This window comes from Stigmatopora argus, chromosome 19 (genome assembly GCF_051989625.1).
Source record: "Stigmatopora argus isolate UIUO_Sarg chromosome 19, RoL_Sarg_1.0, whole genome shotgun sequence".
In the NCBI taxonomy this organism is placed as follows: domain Eukaryota; kingdom Metazoa; phylum Chordata; class Actinopteri; order Syngnathiformes; family Syngnathidae; genus Stigmatopora; species Stigmatopora argus.
Window position 1 is genome coordinate 12,202,679 of NC_135405.1, and position 23,362 is coordinate 12,226,040.

Consider the following 23,362-nt stretch of genomic DNA (forward strand, 5'->3'; position numbering starts at 1 on the left):
ATAGCGACAGCGTGCGCCCGGGGTGAAGAGAGCGCGTCTGACGGCGAGCGATGACGTTTCAGTGTCGTCGGATGTCAACGTGAGCGACAATTTCATGCTCGGTGGTCATTATTTTATTGAAAAATACCGACTAATAATATCACGATTCATAAAAAATAAACAGCGTTTGGCTTGTCAGCCAGAGTCCATGATTTCATTTTTTGTCTTCGATTATTTAAAAAAAACAAAAACAAAATCAAATGTCTACATGGCGGAAGACGAGGAAGGAGAGGCGGTAGCGGCGGCGGCGGCAACCGCGCTCGCCGCCATGGAGGAAGACGAAGAGGAGGAAGGTACGGGTTGGGGCGCGGAGGCCGCGGCCGGCGCGGGAACGGAGACGGCGGCGACGGTGGTGGCCGGCAACGTGGACGCCGACGCGCTGTCGGTTTTGCTGCTGTGCGTGATGAAGCGGAGGCGGAGCTTCATGGCGGGGCGGAGCGTCATGATGATTTCTTCCACCTGCGTGAAAGCACGTAGGAGCGTGACCGATTTGAGCCAAGGATTGCCGACGCGATTTGTAGGAAAGGAAGCTTTCGGTTTTTTTTCTTGTTTTTTTTTTGGTCCATCTGTCTGTAGGCCAAACCTACAGGAGGCGGAGCTTATTGGGTTCAGAATGTCTGGCTTCAAGATAACGCGAGATTGAATAAGGAGATTTTTTAACAAACTTGCTAGATTTGACGCATAAGACGGCAGAGGTGATTTGGGGGTTGTGAGGTTAAAGGTCAGACGGGATTTTTGTCATAGGGAAGGAACGGAAGAAGTGATTAGGTTTAGGGGCAAAGGTCACAGAGGTCAGAATGTCTTGTGTTGAATTTCAGGGTCATGCAGTCAAAAGTCAAAGTTCACTATGTGTTTAAAATAACTCAAACATGGCATTATTTTAAATTTGCATGTTTGTGATATGAAACTCAAGAATGAATGATGGGATTATTATTACATTTATGGGATATGCTTGTAAAATGAAAGAGAAGTGTTTTAAGATTTTGAGGGCGTGGGGTTAAAGGTCACCAAATGAATTCCACAAATCGGGAGGGGAGGAGTGATATGATGGGCAGAAATATGGCTTTGAATTTGGCTGCTTGGGCGGAAATCTGCTCTCTTAAAATCCATTTGATATGTTTTAAGATTTAAGATTTCTGGCAATGCAACGCAACACTACTACTATTATTGTTATTTTTTATATTTTTTCTCCCCCGCTTAAACTACACGTTAGGGACAGATTTTTATGTATTTTTTCTCCCTCTAAGATTTCTGGCAACGCAACGCAACACTACTATTATTGTTTTGTTTGTTTTTTTCTCCCCCGCTTAAACTACACGTCGACTACACTCGACAAACCTTAGGCACAGAAAAATAATTCCATACCTGTTCCTTGACGCTGTCGCCCGTGTACATGTACTTGATGTGATAGAGAAAGTCGCAAATGGGATCCATGTAGTTGAGATGCTGGCAATGTTGGTCCACCACCTGCAGCATCTTGTAGAAAGCCACGCCGATCTGAAACAAGACCCCGGAGGTTAGATCCCGTGTCGGGTTCACGCGGCCAAATCGGGGGGTGCTTCACCTCTAGCATGCACCGTGTCCTCTCCTGCTGGAAGCGCTGCAAGAAGGGTCCCACCAGGTGGTAAACGTACAAAAGCTGGAACTCCGTCACCACCACCGGCTTCAGCGTCTCGGAGAGGAACCTGGAAATGGAGGGTGAGCGTTAAGGACGCCCCAAACGAGGCGACGCCGACGGTCCGGCCTACTTGGGGATGAGCGAGAGCTGGCCGATGGACGAGTGGTGCCAGACGGCGTGCGCCAGCGCCAGCACGTAGCTGCAGCCGATCTCGCTGTAGCTCTGGTGGCACGCCGTGAAGTCCAGCAGGGCGAAGGGGTCGCGCGACCACCCCGTCTCCGACGTCAGCGCCGCCGAGCCCATCACCGTCACGATGCGGTCGTGCAGAACGATCCAGTACGGCTCCTGGCGGGCGCGCGGATGGATTTTGTTCATTTACGTGTCCGTAGAGACTCAAATTGGAAAAATCTTGAAATATTATCGGTATTTATCACTACTATTTTGGTGTCATTGGCAATTGTCATAATTTTAACATTTCAAATATATTTTTAGATTTTACAAAATGATTTTTGAACTCAAAACACAGAAAAATTTATTTAAAAATTACAATTATTGATTTAAAAGGGGGGAAAATCAGGAAATTTAATATACATCTATACTCTTCATTTTAATTTGATCCTAAAACAGAAAGTCGGCACTCATCATTTACTTTCCCGGGCCACACAAAATGATGCGGCGGGCCAGATTTGGCCCCCGGGCCGCCACTTTGACACATGGGCTCTAACTAATGTAACAGCAAAAAAATTTATCCATCAAAATAAATATCGGCGTTACCGGCAAAGCGGTGATGACGAGACCAATGGCGTTCATCCAGGCGGTGATGTTCTCTCGAGGGACGAGAGGTTGGCTGAAAACACACACACACACAAAACAATATATATATATATTTTTTTTTAAACAATAAAGGAAGGCCACCCTCACCTTTTGAGAACCACATTGAGCAGAGCGTTGCCCACGTCCTTCCCGGGGACAGCGAGCGCCATCAGCTCCACACAGGTGACGTGCAGGGCGTGAGCCGCCGGGTTGGGGAACTCGTTGAACCTCCAGTCGCAGTTGGGGAACGGGCCGGGCGACTTGCCCGCCATGGGTGAGACGCCGTTAACGACCAACAACCATTCATTTTAAGGGAATCAAATGGAGGGAAAAAAAAGGATATTGTCCACCAGGCGTCCAATCAGCTTGCAGTAGTAGGTGTCGTCCGGCGCCCAAACGTTGTCGTCCCGTTGGTTCATGCCGAACTTCAGGTAGGTTTCGCTCAGGCACCAACCGGGCGTCCGGTTGTCCTGTTCCGTCCAAAAAGTTTGACTTCTTATTGGGGCAAATACACCAAGCAACCGCTAGATGGCACTTTTACATCAACGTACAGTAATCCCTGGAAAATCGCAAAGTAAGGCCCCTATTATAAATATTTTTTCAGTGCTGTGTCCTATTAGCAAAAGTTTCAGCGTGGATTTTGACATTTTTATGATCTTTAAAAAAGAATAATAATTTAAAAAATAATAATTTATAGGAGAAAAAAAATCGCAAAGTAGTGAATTCACGATAAGCAAAAATGTGATATTCCAAGGATTACTGTACTTCTTTTTTTCAATTGACTTCCTGCCAATCAATGAGGAGAAATAAATCCATTCAATGGCCGCCTACCTTAAGTGACAACATAATGGCGTGCACCAACTTCCTCTTCAGGCTGGTCCTGTCCCTCAGATGTCGCTCGTAGTAATGCAGCGTGTTGTACAGGTAAGTCACTGGTCGGTCTGTCAACAAATGTGCACCTAAATTCACTCGAAAGCCGTGTTTTGGGCTGATTTTCATCACTTTGGAGCACGTTACCCACCGTGGAACTTGTAGAGTCCGCCCAGGTGGTCCAGCAGGGTCTCCAGGGACTTGGAGACGGGGGTGAGCTCCAGGAAGCGGTGGATGACGATGTCAAAGACAGGCAAGAAGCGCAGGCACACATTGCCAAAGTAAATGGGCATGTACTGGTGCTGGACTTGCATGGGGGGGTTCAGCTGCTCGGCCACGCCCTCAAAGTAGAGCTTCTCGGGGTATTTCTGGTATGGGAGGACATTTTTTTAGCCATCGTTCATATGTACACGAGACTAATCTTACATTAATCGTTTCCACTAGAGGGCAGCGTACTGAACTAAATACGGCACTTTCAAAATAAACCATCTTGCAATGGTTTGTTTTGAAAGCGCCGTATTTAGTTCGCTCTAATTAAACGATTCGCGGAGGGGCAACATTTAATGCCAAGCTTTTTTTTCCCGTTAATGGAATGACTTGATTTAACGGTTGCGGCGCTACCTTGTGGTAGCTCATGTGCTTGTTATGCCAGTCGCTCTGCAGCCAGTGCTCAGGCGCGTTTTCCTTGACAAAGTCGTTGACTCGGTTGCGGAAGTCGTCGGATTTGAGCAGCAGGAGCTGGATGATGAAGTAGCACACCTGAGCTTCGTTGCGCTCGTGGCTACGCATGGCCTGGGGGGGCGGAGGGAGAACGTGTGAGCGGAGGGAGAGCGCCGTTTGCCATCGATAAACGCCACTGACTCACCAGACAGAGGATGACTCGGTCCAGCGTGACGATGTTGTATTTCCACACCATGTCGTTGAGGATTTCGATGCATTTGTTGAGCTGGGGACCGCCGGGCGACGTGGAGAACTCGTAGACCAGGAAGTCGGCGAACGTGCGCATGTGGGCCACTAGAGCGCGGGCTCCGATTCGCTCCAGGACGCTGAGATGAGAATCGGAAATTCGATTGGATTTAAATAGCATCAAGAAATGAGCGAAAAAGTCAATATCCTACTGACTTGTAGCCAATCTGGTTAATGTAATCGGTCTCCAGCAGCATTTTCCAAAGCAGACACAGGAAGAACGGCGGGGAGCCCTGCATGGAGAAGTGCGTGATGATGTCCTCCTTATTGGTCATGGACTTCCACTTGCGGTATTCTTCCTCCACGTTCCTCTTCAGATTGAAGCGCGGCTCCTGAGGAACGTTGTTCTGCTTGAAGAAGGCCTAGCGGGCGAGAAAGATGCCGGACGTTAGCGCCGGCCGGGGGACACGGCGCCGTGCCGTCGGAAGCGGGCACCTGCAGCGGCGCCGGGAAGCAGGACAGCGTGTGCGCCGCCCAATTGTGAGGCGTGAAGTTCATGATGGTCTGCAGGATGTCTTTGCACCAGGTGCCGTGGATGGACTCGGAGCCGGTGAAAAAATCTGCCCGCGAAACAAATCAATAAATAAAAATAGGGGAGGAGCTTTTGAATGCCACGGCGTGCGCGGGGGTACCCGTGACGTGCGTGGCTCTGGCCAGCGTGAGGATGAGCGCTCTATTCAGCTCCTCCGACTCCACCGACAGGACCGTGGTCTTGGGGTCGTTGAGGAAGCGGGTGAACTGCGGCTGGACCTCCGAGCTGCCCAGCGCCGTGATCACCCGCAGGGCCGTGCTTTCCATACTAGGCGGGCGGGAAAGAGGATGAGCCCGCGACCTGCAATTCCGGCTTCAGCGATTCCGACTTCCGCGTAATGTGCCGCTTACCAGAGGTGAAGCTGGTTCTGGTTGGTCTGGGGCACGGCGGCCAAGCTGTGCAGGTGGCTGAGCAACTGGATGCGGTAGTGCGGCTGGATGTGATGCATGCGGTAGCTGAACATCTCCAACAAAGTGTGAAGGATTCCCCAAGCGTGAGACTTGAACACGCTGGGCAGCAGCTGGCCTGAATGCACAAACAACTGAAACTGACATCAACTGTATAAACGGTGCTGGACTAAAAAAAAAATAGCATCAGGACATCCCTAGTTTTCCCCAGTGTTTTACAAGCCTGGCGGGCCACCAGGCAAAGACAGCGCAACAGTAATCCATGGAATATCGCGGTTAATGTAGACCAGACATAATCGAAAAACGCCAAGTAGGGTTACTCCTATTAAAAATACCTTTTTTTTCTTCATTGGAGTTTCAGCTTCAATTTTCACATTTTTACTTTCAATTTTTTTAAAATTAATAGCAGAAAAAAATCGTGAAGTATTTGCAATAATCGAGGCAAGACTGACTGTACATAGAGTATTTTAACTGTCTGGTGATACATTTGAAAGTGCAATGGCATCATCTTGTGGTTGATACTTGAACAAAACCCCTGCATTGCACTGAATTGCATTTTGTTTCCTTGTGAAAGCAATATTTCAAGACTGAGCCTTTTTAGTCATTATTGTTCATAAATAGCTTATATTGGTACATAATAGTGGTCCTTCTGAAAATTCCCGTCAAACTGTTTTTCCCAGGGAGCTCCTGGAATCCGTGAAACTAACCGATGAACCCTTTGATGCCCAAGGACTCGATCTCCATGTAGACCAACAACCTGCAGTACGTCTCCACGAGTGCGGGCGCCAAGGCCACGCTGGAGTTGGCGTGGGCCAACTTGATAACCCGCGTGGCGATGCTGTGGATGAGACTGTCCAGACACGTGGCGGATGATTTCCACTTTGGCATTGGACTTCATTTTTGGTACCATCAAGGGAAACTACCTCATCTTGGCGTGCACGGTGACCGAGTCCAGCAGGTTCATGGGCAGCGGCGTGAAGGAGCCCAGCGCCATGCAGTTGGTGCCCGGCAGATTGATCCTCATGGACTGAGTCCCGTAGATGGTCTCCACCAGGACGCCCATGGGCAGCCCGAAGCAGTCCGGGTTGGTGCTGTAAGCGTTGCACAGCAGGGCGATCTTGTAGTCGGACATGCCCAGAGATTTGTTGCGCAAAGACTGCTGCAAGAACCTGAAACAAAAAGGGCAATCGGGGCCATCCCACACAGTCAAATCGATGAGCAAAGGGATAAATGGAATAGTCATTAATACTAAATGTACCGACAGGAGATCGCTACGCTAGCAGCGGCTCTATTTTTTCTTATAAACATTTTCGAGCTTACTCATGGTGCAGTTTCAGAGAATGAGGGATGGGAATCTGCAGATTGGAGTTGTTGCTTTGAGCCTTTCGGTTGAGGTGGATCCAGATGCAGGTCATGGCGAAGGCATGGGTGGACTGCGGCTTGGTAATGTCCGGAACGGGGATGCACTAGGAAACGCAGGGGAGGCAACATTATGCCTGGGAACTGAGCGCTAGGCAATCGATTGATTGATGGTGTCTGTTACGTGACCGACGGACCTCTTTCTCAGGATACAACAGGTCAAAGAGCTTCATGACGGGCAGGAAGTCGGCCAAGGCGTTCTTTTGGATGCTTCCTGATATGAACTGCAGCAGGACCCACATGAGGTGGTCCCTTCCTTTGATAAGACCCATTCCTGCAAGCTGGAAGACACCAAAATTTAACACATACAACTCAGAGTCCGCAATTCAACTTATAAGGCGAATTCGGGAAATGCAAATCGATACATTTCTGGCCATATTTGTCAGTGCGGCCCCACCTTCTGATGTAAAGACAGCACCATGTGCGGGAAGCTGGCAAACTGGAAGAGGACGAAAAAGATGAGCTGCGACGACAGGTGCTGCCACAGGAGCTGGCTGGTGCCGCCCACGTCGGCGTCAAAGTGCTCCTCGGTCTCGGAGCGCTCCATGGCGTACACCACCAAGTCCACCAGCTGCTCCTCCAACACGGGACAGCGCTGCTTTTGCTGTCGGACAAAAGAGACGCAAGCACGTGTCAAATGGAGAGCGATATTATGACCCTATTTTTCCGACGATAAGTCGCACAAACCAAGAAATGCACAACCAAGTGGGAAAAATGTACACAAGTGTAAGTCACATTTTTGGGAGGGCCATGTTTGACTTTAGCCGAAATCAACGAGTGGATAAAAATGGAGGACGACCATTTATCAGTTAAATATAGCCTAAAAAATATATGTGAACAAGCTGTCGGTGATCAGAGAGGAAGGGAAAAAAAGTTGCACATGAGTATTAGTCGCCGGCAAAGCCAAACTATGAGAAACTTATAGTCCAGAAAATACGGTATTGCGATTAAAGTTTTTGTAGTGGGAAAGAAGCCACAGAGGGGTTAAAAGAGAGGCACTCCATTTGCAGGGTCTACTATTCTGTATAATTTAATATGGTGTCTATTATTGAAAAAAAGTAGAATAAAGAAAATCCTAATATCTGAGTCAATCGAAAATTACCGTACGCTAAATTTGCAAATGTTAACATGACACTAAAAAGGTTTCATTTTAAGACGGGGGGAAAAATGCCATGGCATCCCATGGGGCGGGTCATGTGACCGGGAGAAAGATTTTGAGTGAGTCGATGGAAGGAGGACGACATACCTGGGCAATGTTCAGAGTCTTACCGAGACCAGCGCAGGAGAGAATCAGAAAGAGGGAGGAAACAAAAGAAAAGAAAAGAGGGAGACACAGAGAAAGAGAAAAGAGAAAAATGGTGACTCACGAGCGAGGGGGTCGTTTGTCGCCAATAAAACGGCATGCAGACGGCTTGGGGGGTTTGTGTGTTGCTTGTGTGTGGTTGGGGTTCTATGTTCTATGTTGACAGCCCAAGCTGACTTGTTAAGAATGAGCACATGCACTTTTGTGAGGAGATTCACAAAATGTGGAGAAAGTGAAGATCAGTGTTTCCCATACAAAGGTTGACTTAAGACACTTATTAGGGGCCATAATCATTGACTATTTGTGAAATTATTCATTTTGGTTGTATTCATTTTCTTTTGATTCAAATTGTATTCACTTAAAAATGAATTTCTGCATTGCAAATATATAAATAAATTAAAAATAGGAGTTATAATACTAAGACTTTTATTCCATAGCATTGTTAAAGGAAACACTGAGGCAGCAAACAAAACAAAGCATGGGAAAAGAAAAACAAAAAAACAAAAAATACTAAGTGATTTTCAGCCTTGAAACAGGACACTAAAAGAGACCAACACTTTTGGGGAAAAACATTGAGACGAGGCCAATTGTCCTTTTCATCCACGGTACCTGTTTGCTGAGTCCTAACATGTTGCACACCATTTCTCTGGAATAAGGTTGCTCCAAAACGTAGCGCAGCAAGCCCGTTTGCGGCTCAAACAAGTCCTGCGTATGACCCAAAAAAAAACATTTGTGAGTAAAATTCCACTTTGATGCGTACGCGTACGTACCTTATCAAAGGGCAGCATGCCTTTGAGTGGAAAACGCAGCGTGGTGGGGTCCAACTTCCAAGAGTTGCAAATGGCGCCGCTGTTGTTCACCACTGGCAACAGGCTACAGCGTCCTGCAGGGGCGCTAACGCATTAGCTCGGCGGCGCTACTAGCACATATGTCGTTAACGTTCTTACCGCAAATGGAGTTGATTCTAGCGGTGGGTCGAAAACTGTCCACAAAGTCGGATATCAAGCTGCCGAGGAGCTGCGGATGCAAAAGCGGATTTAGGAAAAAATAATAAAAATAACTTGTAATGCACCGATACAAGTTTGCCTTAATACGGCATTAAAATGCAAGCATCAGCTAGGGCTAAAAAATTAGCTGCTCTTTAGTTTCCAATCAACGGTCGCCCTTCCCAAGATGGCCGCCGATTACAAAGGAAGAACATTTTCAGCCAAGAAAAGTGCTGCATTAAATAGTGAATAAAATGAATGTGTTCAAAGGTATGGCCGACAAGGATTTGAAATTATGTGAACACCTCGGAGAGTAAACTAAATTTCATCTGACACCCCACAGGATAGAAGCTGAATCGGTATCGGGAAGCAATATATAACATTAAAAAAAGACCACATTGGACAAATCTTTACCCAATGAGAAAGTTGTCCCTCGGGGTACAATTTTCGGATCTCGGTGACGGCAAAGTAGGCAGGCAGGAGACAAGCGTTTCTATCCAGAATGTACTCCACCACCTGGAATGTGTCAATCATTTGTGTTCACTTGCCAGAAGAGGCATTATTACTACTACTAATAATAATAATGGTGTGTGAAGAGCAAACCTCTCTGGCTGTCAGGAGCTGCCGCACAATGGCCGAGCTAACGGTGATGGGAATGGTTTGGATTTTATCCAGCACGGCTTTCAGCAGGTCGCGAACACCCTGATAAGAAAACAAGAAAAATAGGAAAAATGACAATAACAGCCAGGGAATCCATGGAAATGGATTGGGCGTCTAGAAGAACCTTGTAGTCCACTCCACCGATGATCTTGTGGATGAGTTTGAAAGTCAACGCCCACAGCTGCGTCCTTTCCCACTCCAAGTTGTCTGAACTGATTAGAGCAGCGCAAACCATCCTGACAAAAAAAAAACAATTCACTTTATTCCTTTACAATCCACTTATTCACATTCACACTAAATATGATCTTATTTCTTCATCTATATCCATATTTTTTTGTTTAAAAAAACAGTAACTATTGTGTTATGTATGTTTTGCTATTACATGTAATTATTTCAAATGTATAGGGAATTTTGAAATCGTTTTTTGTATTTAACATTTACCATTTCTAGAATTTATTGAATACCGTTACCAGATTGGGTTTGTTTTTATTCATTAAAATCATTTGTCATTTTTTTCCACGGGGGGTGCTGGAGACTATACCAAAAATAATGATTGAAACCTTAACACTATAAAGACCATATTAACATTTTGGTATAACACAAGTGGCCTATGTGATGTCAACGTTTGTGAACACGAGCTTTTTATGAGGCTTATTTTTTTTGTGTTATTTTTGTTGGTTTTAGCATTCACAGTACCTCGGTGGCAAAAGACTAGTCTCAACACCCATGGCCAGACACTCGTAGAGAAAGGCGATCCTTTTTGGACTGTGCTGGCTGTGTGTGAATCGCACAATCCACTGCACGCACTGCTCGTGAGACTCCTGTGGGAAGAGATCCATTCCGTCACATTATGTCTAATCTTTATATGTGTGTTTGTGTGTGTTTACAAACTTGAGGCAGGGTTCCCCAGTACTGCTGAAAGGCGTCAAGACAGCTGACCAATTTTGTCCTTTCATCCTCTGGACTATCCATGCACATCCTGGAAGCAAAGAGGGTCACAAAAGAAGTCATGTTTTGAAATGAATACTATGATTTTTTTATGATGTGAATGTATTGTGGCTGATTTGAGACATTACCCGGCAAAAGCCTCTTCCACCATCTCACTTTTCTGACAGGACTGAGATCACCAAATGGGAGAAAGAGCCAAATATTACAACAAAACATGAACTTATTGACATTATTCATAATATTTGACTTATAACACTCATATTTCGCTTAGAAATAAACAACGCAACCCATGTGTTATGCAGTACTACACTAATCACAGGCAACAATATTGATAAATGATAAAGCATCGCTATTATAGTGAAGAAATCAAATCCCATTATTAGCAAGAGTCCATCTTATTAGAATCGTTAACGTATTTCTGCTTCATCAATGCATTTTATGTTAAAGGAACTTGTTGATGAAACGGAACATTATTTATAGAATATTTATGGAATAGTCAACATGTCTGTGCAACCTCATCGGTGTCGTGCGAGTCCACGTAAAGATGCTAAATGAGTCATTTTACCACAAGATCCTCAAAGATGCTCTGTAGCTGCGTTTCCATTGCTAGGGCCATGTTTGCAGCACAAAGCGCCTGCCTTTGTGGTTTAAAAGTCACATAAATTCGCAATGTTTTGCTTCTCCTCCGCCTAGCTTGAATGCTAACAAAAACCGGCGTGCGCAACTAGCAAAAGTGCACGCAGTTTGATGACGTAGACGCTGTAAATGGTTCCGCTCATTTTAAACTTGCACTAAAAATGTGTATTTTTACACCATTTGACAGCATAATTTGTAACTCTAATGATGTGTGTGACTTGAGTGACACATTTGTGAATTCGCGTACGGAAGTTTTGCTACAATAATTACATTGAATATAACTTTATTTGTCATTGTCGAAGTACAACAAAATTTAATGCTAGTATGTATATAATAAGATTTAAAGCTTCACCGCAAAGTGCACAAATAACAATAACAACAAACATAATTAATAAATAACAATAATAAATAATCAATAAATAAGTAATATGTGCCTTTCATTTGGCTAGCTAGTTTTTTTTTTTAATTAAAAATGATAAAGGGGCTGGCCTTTTTGAATGGGGCATGTGCACACTTAATCAAGTGTAACAAGTTACGTTACATTCTCCTTCTGTTTCGTTGCGTCTCTGTTTTTTTGTCAATATTCTTTTCGCTTTACTCGCGGAAGGTACAAGATGAGAGCTGTTGTTAATAATGAAGAATGTTCTATTAATTTTAATGATTTGGGGTCGGTGGTCCTACACAGGTATGTGTGATGTTTTGTTTGTTCCTGACTGCTTTCTCTGTATAAAAAAAATAAAAATAAAAATCTAGCATTTGCTGTTTGTTTTTTTCTACCAGCAAGACTACAAACAAAACAAAACAAATACGGTTCTGCTGAAGTTGTTGTGTATTGAATACAGGAACTATCATAGGCAGAATTTTTTAAACAGGGTTTTTTTGTCAGATTTACATTTTAAAAACCTAACCGAGTCCAATCCTGAATTCCAACACACTTCCGTGCTTTGATTTAAATGGTTATGTCTGAAATTAATTCCCAAAAATGTCAACTCCGAAAGAGTAAATTCAAAGCGAATTTTTCCAAAATTCAACATTTCGCAAAGGCTTAAGACACGTGTGTTGCAGAACATTTCTGTCTGGAATGTAAAACCAAGGTGTGCCGGGCTGCAATTAGGTGTATTCGAAGACCTGCAATTGGCCTACATTTTGACCTTTATTCCCTCCGATATCGGATCGGCAAAGAATTAAGCAAAAACTTGGAAAACAAAACAAAACATGGCGGACTCAACCTCCCTACCTCACAGTTTCCTTGGGGAAAACCCTTTGTTTCATCTTGCCAACTGCATTGTGTACTGCGGTTGTTGAGCTAATACGTCCTAATTGCTATTGATTTTTTTCCTCCACAATAACAGGCTCATCCAGTCCACCTAAACCTGTAAATATCCACTTCACCTCCTTGAATCTGAGCAATCGACTTCAATGGCTACCGGGCAACGGAACGCCGGAGGGCACGAGCTACACGGTGGAATTCGCCTTGTAAGTGACGACCCCCGTCTATACTAGTGGTAAAAAAGAGCTCCCAATAACTAGCTGGTGTGTTTTCAGCTACGGGGATATTGTACCGGACACCAAACTCCTGAATTGGAGACCCGTGGCGGAGTGCCAGAAAATAGAATGGACGTGGTGTGATCTGAGCAGCCAGACTGCGGATTTAAACAAAAGCTACTACGCGCGGGTGCGAGCCGTAAGAACCTCGGGTTCTTCCGAGTGGGTCGAGACCAAGCGCTTTCATCCCAAATACGACGGTAAGTTGAACTACCCAAGTTGACGTCGAAACCGCAGGCCTTTTAAAATGTCATTTTCCGTCAGTTGTTTTCGGGCCGCCCGAGATGACGGTGGAATTGAAGGGAAACGACGCAATCATCAACCTGAGCGGCCCGATCCGGTATCAATCCAACGAGCGCGCCCCGGCCGTTAGCATGATCGAGCTCTACCCGCGGATGACCTACAACCTGACCGTTCAGGAATCATGCCAAGACCAAGGGGTGAGCGGCGTTAAGGGACGTCACCCGAAAAGATTTCATACGTCCTAACCAAAGTCTTTGTGTTTGCAGCACCATTTTGCGGTCACCAAAAATAATTACAAATACAGACTGAGGAATTTTGACACCAGCTACTGCTTCTCGGCAAAGGTCCGATTCCTCGACGCGCCTTTCCAATGCAAACAGTCCGAAAAGCACTGTATAAACACGGACAAAGGTACGGGTTTCGTCGGTTGTCATTTTCCCGGTTCGCAAAATCCGCATCTAACCATTGAATTTGCTTACCGTATCGGCTGTCCCAGATCCCATCTCGGGCCAGGTGCAGGTGGTAGCCTTGGGTTTCATGGTCCCCTTGGTGTCCGTCTGCGTTTTTCTGGTGGTCGGCTACATTCTGTACCACTACCTCACTGGGGACGGCAGGAAAACACCCAAAGCCTTAGTAAGTCATCTCTGAAATTGAAGAACTTTATCTGAACCGACATCAAATCGAAATCGAATTTTGCATGTAAAATGATCCAAGAAACAAACGTTACATTCTAACCAGCCGAATCTTTCACCCCTTTTGCCTTCAAGAACGTCACCGTTCTCCAAATCCAACCCTTGGTTTTACCCCTGCACCACCTCATCGCTCCCTTGAGAAAGGAGAGCACCTCGGACGACGAAGACAAGGATAAAGACGCGCCGCTCGTGGCGCTTTCCTACGCCTTGCAGAATCCGCCAGAAGCACCCACGGTGGAAGAACCCTGCGATTACGGCAGCGTGGCGCCCGCGGAGGACGTTCGCCGAGAAGAAGCGTGCGTCAGAGACTACACGCCGCAGAAGCAATGCATGACGTCCTATGTGCAAAACAGCTTTCCAAATCCCCTAAAATCGCCCGTAACGGACTTGGCGTGGAACCCGTACAGGAAGCGTGGCGATGACGCCGGGACCGCGGCGCCCTTACCCGATAGCTACGCCGTGGTGGGGTCTAGTGAAGCGGACCAAGACCAGGTGGGACTTTTCTGGGAGGAATGGAGCTCCCAAATGAGGGTGCCGGAGACGGAAGGCGAGTGGGAGAAGGCGCCCAAGGGCCGTTTGACGCTGGAAATGGTCTGCGTCAGGACGTCGTCTGGGGAGGAACAATTGTTTGATCAATAAAGTGATTGAAAGTGCACGCGGTTTTCTAACAATCAATGATTGTGTATTTGAAAAGAACTAACATGAATGAGTTACCTTCAAGTTTGGTGATTGTTGATGTGCGCTTGTGGTGCACGTTGCTGTTTTAAAACAGGGGTCTGTAAACTTTTTTTTCCTTTTAAGGCCCTTTCCAGAAAAATCCAAGGATCGGGTTATGATCATTTTTTTTTTTTCAATTATTATTTACTTGGCTGCCATTCCCGGTCAAATTGGCTTGGGAGCGGGATAACAAAAATTGAAAGATGTTTAGAGATTGATTTAACTTTTTTTTGTTTTGCGGCAACCTGTTTGTTTGTTTATGACTTTTAAGCAACTGTCATTTTGGCACAAAAGCTTCCGCTGACACACCCTAGTTGGCAAAATATGCTTGGCATGTCGCCATAGAGAAGCACTTAGACAGACGGCATTCGTTCTTTGTTCACCGTCTTCAAACAGTGATTGTTCAAACATTTTTACTCTCAAAACGCTGCATAATATCTTAAATGATGGACTCATTGATTGCTTGTGTTTGTTAAATGTTATCTTTTCTTTTTTTTATTATTAATATGGCGTGATAAGGAAGCCAGGGAGGTAAATTGGCAATAACGCTACTCGACCCAATTGTTGGCAAAAATGAAAACCTCAATATTCGCCAAAATGTCAAATGAAATATGTATCTCCATTTAAACCCACTACCATTGCCAAATGCCTATATGTAGTAAATACACATGCACTGGTCTAGTCTTAAGGTGTTTTTTTTTTCTTTACTAAAACTGACCTTACTACTGTGATAACCCGTTCATGTATGATTTCTAATTTTTTCAAATATAATTTTTATTACATTCACTTAAAACTGGCAGCCCACGGAATATATTTCGTGAATATATCAAATAAATAAGCAAATGTACTATAGTGTATCATTTAGCTTTTCGCCACTAGAGGGCTCACCATTGCTGGGCGGGGCCACCACAGACGGGGCACTCGGCCGCTTGCGGTCCACTTCCGGTTAGCTCGGGTTCCCCTGCGAGTCGGCATTTAAATACGAGCTCCAGGAGGAGGCGAGAGAGAGGAAAAAAAACACCGGCAGCAGCTCATATCGCTCCTAAAACAGCTAAACCCACCCTAACATATTTTTTTCGAATTCTGAACGGGGCAGATTCCCATTTATAAGACCGTATTTTTGTCAGAAGGAAGGATAACGGCGGTTGACAAGATAACGGCATCACCGCGCATCATTGATGGGATTCCTGTGCTCGCCCACGGCCCCGTAGTGGTATAATAGTCCTAGAACTGTATTATTATTAATTTATTAATTATTCTTTCAATATATTGAATCGGATCGAGGCAAAGCTGTCTTTTTGTCTTTTTTGGAACGTCAAGGGCTTGGAAGACGTCGGAAGAACCCGGATGAAGAGAATGCAATTAGAGCGTCGTATGTAATTGGGACAACAAAATCTTGACAGCTCGGGTATATTACCTTTTTTCCCCCTCTTGCACTATAATTAAATGAGCTTGCTAGAACCACAACCAATACTTAGAACATTTCCACATATTGACGTTTTAATCGACACGATATTTGTCATTTAAACAACATTTACTAGTGTATTGTAGTTTTTTAGCCAGAGTTGGACAATCTTGAGCTTCTTAAGTGACATTTTTTAAGCCATTCACCTTGTGATCACCCTTTAAGATTTACGACTTACCTCCAGCAGACCAGCTCATCGGCAGAAGCGAAGCAGAAGAAAGGCAGTCGTCGCCATGTTCAGCTGGCTGGGAGTGGACGACCGCAGGAAGAAAGACCCGGAGGTCTTCCAGACGGTCAGCGATGGTCTGAAGAAACTCTACAAAACTAAATTGCTGCCCCTGGAGGAGACCTACAAGTTCCACGAGTTCCACTCACCGGCGCTGGAGGATGCCGACTTTGACAACAAACCCATGGTGCTGCTGGTGGGACAGTACTCCACGGGGAAGACCAGCTTCATACGGTAAGAAGAACAAAGGACAATCGTGTTAACATCGGATTGTGATAGCGCTTTAATTGACACTTACTATATTATAGCATAAATGAATATGGACATTTTTAGTCATTGGATGTAAAGATTGTTTAAAAAAATAACTTGACTGGGCAGAAACTTCACAAACTAGTTTTTAATTCCTGTTGATGGATGAATTAAGCGTTTGATTGGACGCCTAGCGATGAGGTGATTTGAACATTCAGGCATCAAGGGGTTAACCCATTAATCAATTATCATTCCTATTCAGTCAATTGACATCCCTTTACAGCGTCTTTACAATTTGAATTGCAATGACCTAATTTGCTCTAATATGGAAACATCAATAAAACGCAACAACAAAAAACATGGCTCCCTTTAGAATGACTTTTGAGAATGTAAACAAGAGATTAAAAACCTGAATGAATTTATCAAATGAAACATTGATTTAAAACAACTTTCTGGATGTTCCAGTTCCTTCTTTTTCCCTAAAGCAGCGCTAACGCTAAATTGGCCCTTTACAGCTATTTCCCGCATACATCCCATCCATCTCCTTCCTCTTTTCCCCTTGCGTTAAACTTTCACTAACAACCACGCCAAAACCTCCCCCGCCCTCACCTCCTCCCCCAGTCAGCAACATGAGCGGTGGGTGACCATTTTAACAGTGCCGCGAGGAATGTCCGAAAAGCTCGGTAACCTTCGGTCAGGGCGCAGCGGCAGGCACGTTTCATGAATGATTACTTTTAATGTTCAAACTAGACCGACTACGACTATACGTTTTGAACCCGGCAAAAAAAGGAGGACGCGTGTTTACGTCAAGTGCCGGGACCGTTGGGTTTTTATACAAACCTGTCAGCGGAGACGGCACCACCAGGCACTGCTTACACATCGATATGTGTGTGTTAATATATTTATTTTTTTAAAGGAGAGGGCGAGGGGAGTCATCTTTACATCTGTTAACACTTTAAAATTGCCGGCAAAATTTGTGGCCCCTTCAGGGCCGTAGATCACGCAACCTGGAAAGATCATTCCGAGCTTGTAATTGTATTTACAATAATAAAAGGACAGATTCATTCACTATGAAAAAATTACAATAATTTAATCTTATTTTTTCCCATTTTACCCAATTTCTGAAAACTTATTTTGATTTGCAAAACATACGGCGCCGCAACCCGCTTCGACAGCAAATGTATTGATGTTAGGGCCCGTATTCTTTATCCTCTGCGTGGACTGACAAGTTCAAACGTCTATCAGCTCCAGATGAGTTAACGAGATTGAGATTATCGCTTGAAACGATCACTTACTGCATCAACACGCGACCGTGACGGATTTATAACCCGATATTCACTTGCAAGAAGTCATCGTGGTCTAAATTCCTAACAAAAATCAACTGCGCATTTCGACCGTGCTTCAAACTTAACTACTTTTGCTCCAAACTAGTTCGTTAGCTTCCACTTGGAGGCTTTCCTAAATATATTAATAGCATTAGCTCACGCTAGGGGGGGATCTGTCGGAGTTTAATCCGATGTTGCCGCTAAAACCGCGTGGCGCCATCTGCCCGGGGTTAACTGGGTAACTGGGACAACAAATTGCACTTTCGTTCTCATCTTATCGCTAAACATCTCGGCTTGTCCCACAGTTACCTGTTGGAGCAAGACTTCCCCGGGATGCGCATCGGGCCCGAGCCCACCACGGATTCCTTCATCGCGGTGATGCACGGCGACAGCGAGGGGCAGATCCCCGGCAACGCCCTGGTGGTGGACCCCAAGAAGCCCTTCAGGAAGTTGAACGCCTTCGGGAACGCCTTCCTCAACAGGTCGGGATGCCTACGAGAGAAAGGGAAACAAAATGAAAATCCGCACGGAAGCGTCACATTCCTTTGAGATTGAGTTTCCTCGCACTCGGCAGTCAGGCGTCACGTGCGGGTCGCTGGTGTGTGTCATGACACTAAGGGCGGAGGGGGGAAAAAATGGAGAAATTCCGGTGTCGGACGTGAAACGTGCATGGAACCAGTTTGGCCCAATTCTGACGTTCCAGTTATCGTTTTAATTAAAAGGAGGAAATTGATTGACCCAAGTAAAGAATTTGAAGAAAATGCCAAGTAAAGCTATGAAAAATTTAGGAAGTTTCTTGTTTATATACAATTCATGGAAAAAGTGCAACTTAAAAAGTAAAAATCCTGCGCCAAAGTTTGACAGGCATATCAAGCAGAGCTACTGCCTCCTCAAGCGGCCATTTTGGGGCCCAAAACGCTCAAAAAATCCTCCTACAAGACTAGCTTGGAGTCAAGCGGTAATTTAAACCCCGCCGTGAGGGTCTTTCCATCTCCTCCCAAGAAAGCGTATCCTACTGGGATGCCAAAAGTGAGTGAGTGCGGAGAACAGAGGTCATTATTTTCCTTACAGATCTTTTGTGTTTACTCGAGATCCTCTTACTGGTCTTTTTCCCCCATTGTCCATCAAATCTGACATTTTCCCGTCAAGGCCAAGCTGTATTTTTGTGTGTGTTTGTGTAGATTTGTGTGCGCCCAGCTGACTAACCCCGTTTTGGAGAGCATCAGCGTGATTGACACCCCGGGGATCCTGTCAGGAGAGAAACAGAGAATCAGTCGAGGTAAAACGCAGCGTTGTCCGCTCCCATTCAATCCTCCCGTGTCAGCGTTTCGGAGGGATTACGTCCCTTTTGCTTTGAAAGAACAGGAAGTGGAGCCAAAAAAAAGGCAGCGCACGCTGTTGGCATCCTCAATGTTCAAGGCCAATTTATGCGCAAACATTACACAAACCGAAATTCCCAGAATCCCTTTCAGTCCGACGCCAAACGGCGGCGTTGCCACACCGACGGACAATAGAAGTCAAACATTCCAAGACGGTGCTATTTCCAACACATGCTAGTCTGTCCACTTTTTTTTTTTTTTACATTTTCTCTCCTGTCTTACTTTTCTATCTCTATGCACCGATCTGCATGTTTATACCATATGTGTCCAGAGGAGGCGGTATCGGGTTATAGCAGCATTCGTAGGTGTCCTTATGGAGGTATTGTTTGTGCCATGTTAAGAAATTGAGCATTTGCTCCTTGCTCTTTTTGACTGAATCTTGTTGACAAAATTCAGTTGGATAAAAGGGCAATATTTATTTATCCCAAATTCGGGTGCTTGCGCAAAAACTCAAGAGTAGCTTTTGGGTGTTTTCGCAAGAAACGCAATGCTACTAATTAATAAAACCGCTGAAAGCTAACTCTTGGTTGCAGTTCTTGGGTATTAAACACGCTAATGGATTTTGCATGGGAATTATTCAGGCTGTCGTGTTTAATAAATAACATTTTTTTTTAGATTTGTTAATCGTTTGGAGGGATTTGTTTAAAAATATATATATGTACGAATGCTCTTTGAGCCTGCGAATAAAAACCAATGGCATCAAATCACTTCCTCCCAGATCGAATGGATTTGACACATATTTTAATTTTCATTTCTTACCAGGCTACGATTTTGCGGCCGTGCTGGAGTGGTTCGCCGAGCGCGTGGACCGGATCATCCTGCTCTTCGACGCTCACAAGCTGGACATTTCCGACGAGTTTTCCGAGGTGATAAAGGCGCTGAAAAACCACGAGGACAAGATCAGGTACGGCGACATACAAAGGCCCGTCCGCACCCACCGTCGAAAAATACCACGTTTGCTTTGGCGGTCAGGGTGGTGTTGAACAAGGCCGACCAGATCGAGACTCAGCAACTGATGCGAGTGTACGGAGCGCTCATGTGGTCGCTGGGCAAAATCGTCAACACGCCCGAGGTGAGTGTCCATTCCTCGTTCCGTCCTTCCGCCGAGCCTTGAGGCAAATCTTTGCCGGGTCGCCGCCAGGTCATTCGCGTCTACATCGGGTCCTTTTGGTCGCACCCGCTGCTGATCCCCGACAACAGGAAGCTGTTCGAGGCAGAGGAGCAAGATTTGTTCAAGGACATCCAGTCGTTGCCGCGGAACGCCGCCCTGAGGAAGCTCAACGATCTCATCAAGCGGGCGAGATTGGCCAAGGTGTGTTGGGATTTTTTTTTTCTTTTCGACCCTTGGAGTCAACGATTTCCCCTTTCCCGTCTCGGGGACTGGCGCTCAACAACTTGTCGGAAGCATTTCGACGCACGTTTCCCGTTTGAGGGCCGATAATGTGCGAGCGTTGGGCTTTGAGGTCACGAGAAAGAATTTGCCTTTGTTTCTGTGACTAGTACATTAAATAAAGCGACACTTGCGGATAATTTCAAAATAATTGGAGGTTTGTGGGTTTGTTTTACGTCGCGAGTTTCCCTATTTTCTCACATAAACGCCGTATTTTTTTATTTAAAAAATGACTGTATTATATCGAGGGTACGTCTTATATGCGCAGAAATTAGGAATGCGCAATCCAGCAATGGATTTATACAGTATTTTATAAATACCAAGTGTGCTGATTTTTCTTAAGATTTTTCATTCAAAGTAACATATTTGTACTCCCTATTAAAAGCATGAAAACAGACGTGAAAATTGTCATCTTATACAAGAAAAATTGTAAAATTCAACAATTTTAAGGCAATTCTACAGGTGCGGCTTATACGTGGAGGCGGCTAATATGCGAGAAAATACGGTAACCCACTCATAACGTCTATTGCCGTCGATAGTAGCGAAACGGGCAACTTGCACTTTACCTGCGGCGGCTTGGCGTCTCCTGATGGCGTTGTGTCGCAGGTCCACGCGTACATCATCAGCTCGCTGAAGAAGGAGATGCCGGCGGTGTTCGGCAGGGAGAACAAGAAGAAGGAGCTCATCGCCAGCCTGGGAGACATCTACAAGCGCATAGAGAGGGAGCATCAGATATCGCCCGGAGATTTCCCAAACCTCAAGAGGATGCAGGTAAGCAAAACGAACGCTTTTGTCCGAGGCGCTAGCAAACACGCCGCTAGCCAACGCCCCTCCGTTGCAGGACCAGCTCCAATCTCAAGACCTGACCAAGTTCCAGCCCTTGAAATCCAAGCTCCTGGAGGCGGTGGACGACATGCTGGCTCACGACATCGCCGGTCTGATGGTGCTGGTCCGCCAAGAGGAGACGCAGCGGCCCAAGCCCTCGGTCAAGGGCGGCGCCTTCGACGGCACGCTGGACGGGCCCTTCGGCCACGGCTACGGCGAGGGCGCCGGCGAGGGCATCGACGAGGCCGAGTGGGTGGTGTCCCGCGACAAGCCGGCCTACGACGAGATCTTCTACACGCTGTCGCCAGTCAACGGGAAGGTGACGGGCGCCAACGCCAAGCGCGAGATGGTCAAGTCCAAGCTGCCCAACACGGTGCTGGGGAAGATCTGGAAACTGGCCGACATCGACAAGGACGGAATGCTGGACGACGAGGAGTTCGCGCTGGCCAACCACCTCATTAAAGTCAAGCTGGAGGGACACGAGCTGCCCGCCGAGCTGCCGGCGCATCTGCTGCCTCCCTCCAAGAGGAAAATGGCCGAATAGATGGCGAGATGGCGAGATGGCGCCCATCCACGTTCAGAACTAAATGCGGTCGGAGAAAGCCTGCTTCCTGTTGGAAATCCTCAGACCCAAATATTATTTAGTCGAACCTCTGTTACAGTAATGATCTGCAAAAATGTTTAAAAATTAAACACTGGAAGACATTTTGTTTTGTCTAAATGTCTCAACAATGTGAACAATCTTGGACATTGGAATTTTTGGGGGGGAGCGGCACGTAAAAATAAGAAGCGACTGGAATACAAAAAGAAAGATATTGGCAGGGAAATTGTTGTCTTAAATGTTACCATGTTCCTAATGTGACTTATTGCGTGGACGCATTCCTGTCGTGATATATGAAATTGTATGAAATCATTATGTTTGAGGCTAACATGCTAACTCGCTAACGCTAACCGACACATGTATTCAAGCTGTAGACTTTATTGTCAATGTCACATTACTCGCAAAATGCCAGTATATAACTCCACTTGAATTGACTCCAAGTACTTCAAATGTCTATTTAGCATCACGTGTTCTCGCGTTTAATTTCATGTGAATGTAAAGTCTTTCAATAAAGGTTCCCGGCACAATAAATTGCATTATGACATGAGCTATGGCTGAAATTGTCGTGTTTTTCCACATCAATACAAATTGAGATTGAGGGGAATTTGAGTTGGCAGGTTTTTTTTCCACAAAAGGCTATAAATCAGATATTTATGTCAATTAATCTCACTTGATTTGATCAGAAATCAGCTGAGCATGACAGGATTTTTTGTAAGAAAACATATTTTAGTGGAACCATGTCAATTCTTTGTGGTAATTAACACAGTTATTGTGTATGCGACTTTTTAAAAACGTTTCGTCTGTTGCCGTCAATGGCAGCCAACGAGTTAAAAAATAGACGGCGACACTTAACATGGGAAGTCCTCCTCTTGTTTGCCCCTTCCTGTCTCACCTTGACCCCGACACTGTCCAATTCGACGCCATGCGTATCCCAACGGAGCCCCTGAGCGAGCAGACAAATGAAAGCAGCAGGTTATTTTGAGGACGCCACCATTTCCCGGAAAAGGGAGACGGAGAGGCCGGATTGGATGAGATGATAGCGTATCTGTTCCATGAGGAAAAATAGCCAAATGTACAAATGTATATTTTTCTTCCTTGCTGTAAAATGACGCATGAACGTGTGATGAATGTGCATGTTTGTGTGTGTCTGTGTGTGAGGAAGCTATACATCACTGTGTTGAAATGCATTTTTTTTTCTCCTTTAGAAAAGGCACGAAAATAAAGTGTACACACCCCATAGGTCAGAAGTTTTGAGTCTTGAATAGAAGGAAAACGTTTTGCAAAATGTCACAAAAAAAAGAAAGTTAGTGTAAAATACTTGAGTGCTTTTAGCCTTGCTTCATTGAAGTTTTTTTGGCGCTCTACTCATGATTGACATATCTAACGAATTTCAGAATGCGATTTAAAACTGACCTTGGGGGCTAAATTTTTCAAAAATGTATCGTAATACAAAAAGTCCATTCTTGGGATTTTTTAGATATCTTCATCCAATTCTCTAAGGGAAAACT

At 45.2% G+C, this 23,362-nt stretch overlaps 3 protein-coding genes and 1 long non-coding RNA gene across 12 annotated transcripts; 2 read left to right on the forward strand and 2 right to left on the reverse strand.

Annotated features, from left to right (window-relative positions):
• Positions 1-98: 98 nt before the first annotated feature.
• Positions 99-14,293, reverse strand: med23 (mediator complex subunit 23). 5 transcript variants are annotated; one of them, XM_077586579.1, is made up of 32 exons: positions 14,123-14,293; positions 13,465-13,586; positions 10,690-10,730; positions 10,505-10,592; positions 10,310-10,434; positions 9,738-9,849; positions 9,557-9,655; positions 9,368-9,469; positions 8,915-8,984; positions 8,738-8,850; positions 8,577-8,672; positions 7,911-7,928; positions 7,062-7,268; positions 6,802-6,945; positions 6,566-6,711; positions 6,169-6,414; positions 5,953-6,095; positions 5,189-5,363; positions 4,939-5,105; positions 4,742-4,866; positions 4,463-4,668; positions 4,206-4,386; positions 3,962-4,132; positions 3,492-3,708; positions 3,302-3,411; positions 2,814-2,940; positions 2,579-2,744; positions 2,432-2,504; positions 1,788-2,002; positions 1,604-1,724; positions 1,405-1,536; positions 99-498 (listed from the first exon to the last, which is right to left on the reverse strand). In XM_077586579.1, exons 2-32 carry the CDS (start codon positions 13,522-13,524, stop codon positions 244-246), a joined length of 4,251 nt encoding a protein of 1,416 aa, XP_077442705.1. In that variant the 5' UTR covers positions 13,525-13,586; positions 14,123-14,293; the 3' UTR covers positions 99-243. The 5 variants fall into 5 exon arrangements, with proteins under 5 accessions (XP_077442705.1, XP_077442709.1, XP_077442706.1 ...); XM_077586583.1 differs by lacking the exon at positions 7,911-7,928; XM_077586580.1 differs by lacking the exon at positions 14,123-14,293 and having other exon boundaries at positions 13,465-13,603.
• Positions 11,710-14,625, forward strand: il20ra (interleukin 20 receptor, alpha). The gene is made up of 7 exons (XM_077586591.1): positions 11,710-11,882; positions 12,550-12,673; positions 12,743-12,942; positions 13,007-13,182; positions 13,252-13,396; positions 13,482-13,618; positions 13,753-14,625. Exons 1-7 carry the CDS (start codon positions 11,831-11,833, stop codon positions 14,314-14,316), a joined length of 1,398 nt encoding a protein of 465 aa, XP_077442717.1. The 5' UTR covers positions 11,710-11,830; the 3' UTR covers positions 14,317-14,625.
• A 693-nt stretch (positions 14,626-15,318) lies between these two features.
• On the forward strand, positions 15,319-22,401 carry LOC144064236 (EH domain-containing protein 3). Of its 5 annotated transcripts, none has more exons than XM_077586590.1 (10): positions 15,319-15,626; positions 15,715-15,802; positions 16,044-16,319; positions 17,965-18,141; positions 18,841-18,938; positions 19,801-19,942; positions 20,011-20,110; positions 20,180-20,350; positions 21,035-21,199; positions 21,270-22,401. In XM_077586590.1, exons 3-10 carry the CDS (start codon positions 16,093-16,095, stop codon positions 21,795-21,797), a joined length of 1,608 nt encoding a protein of 535 aa, XP_077442716.1. In that variant the 5' UTR covers positions 15,319-15,626; positions 15,715-15,802; positions 16,044-16,092; the 3' UTR covers positions 21,798-22,401. The 5 variants fall into 5 exon arrangements, with proteins under 5 accessions (XP_077442716.1, XP_077442715.1, XP_077442714.1 ...); XM_077586589.1 differs by having other exon boundaries at positions 16,047-16,319; XM_077586588.1 differs by having other exon boundaries at positions 15,319-15,607; positions 16,025-16,319.
• LOC144064239 (uncharacterized) lies at positions 18,828-20,575 on the reverse strand. The gene is made up of 3 exons (XR_013296740.1): positions 19,990-20,575; positions 19,798-19,916; positions 18,828-18,907 (listed from the first exon to the last, which is right to left on the reverse strand). It is a non-coding gene; the product is annotated as an uncharacterized LOC144064239 (long non-coding RNA).
• Positions 22,402-23,362: the final 961 nt, after the last annotated feature.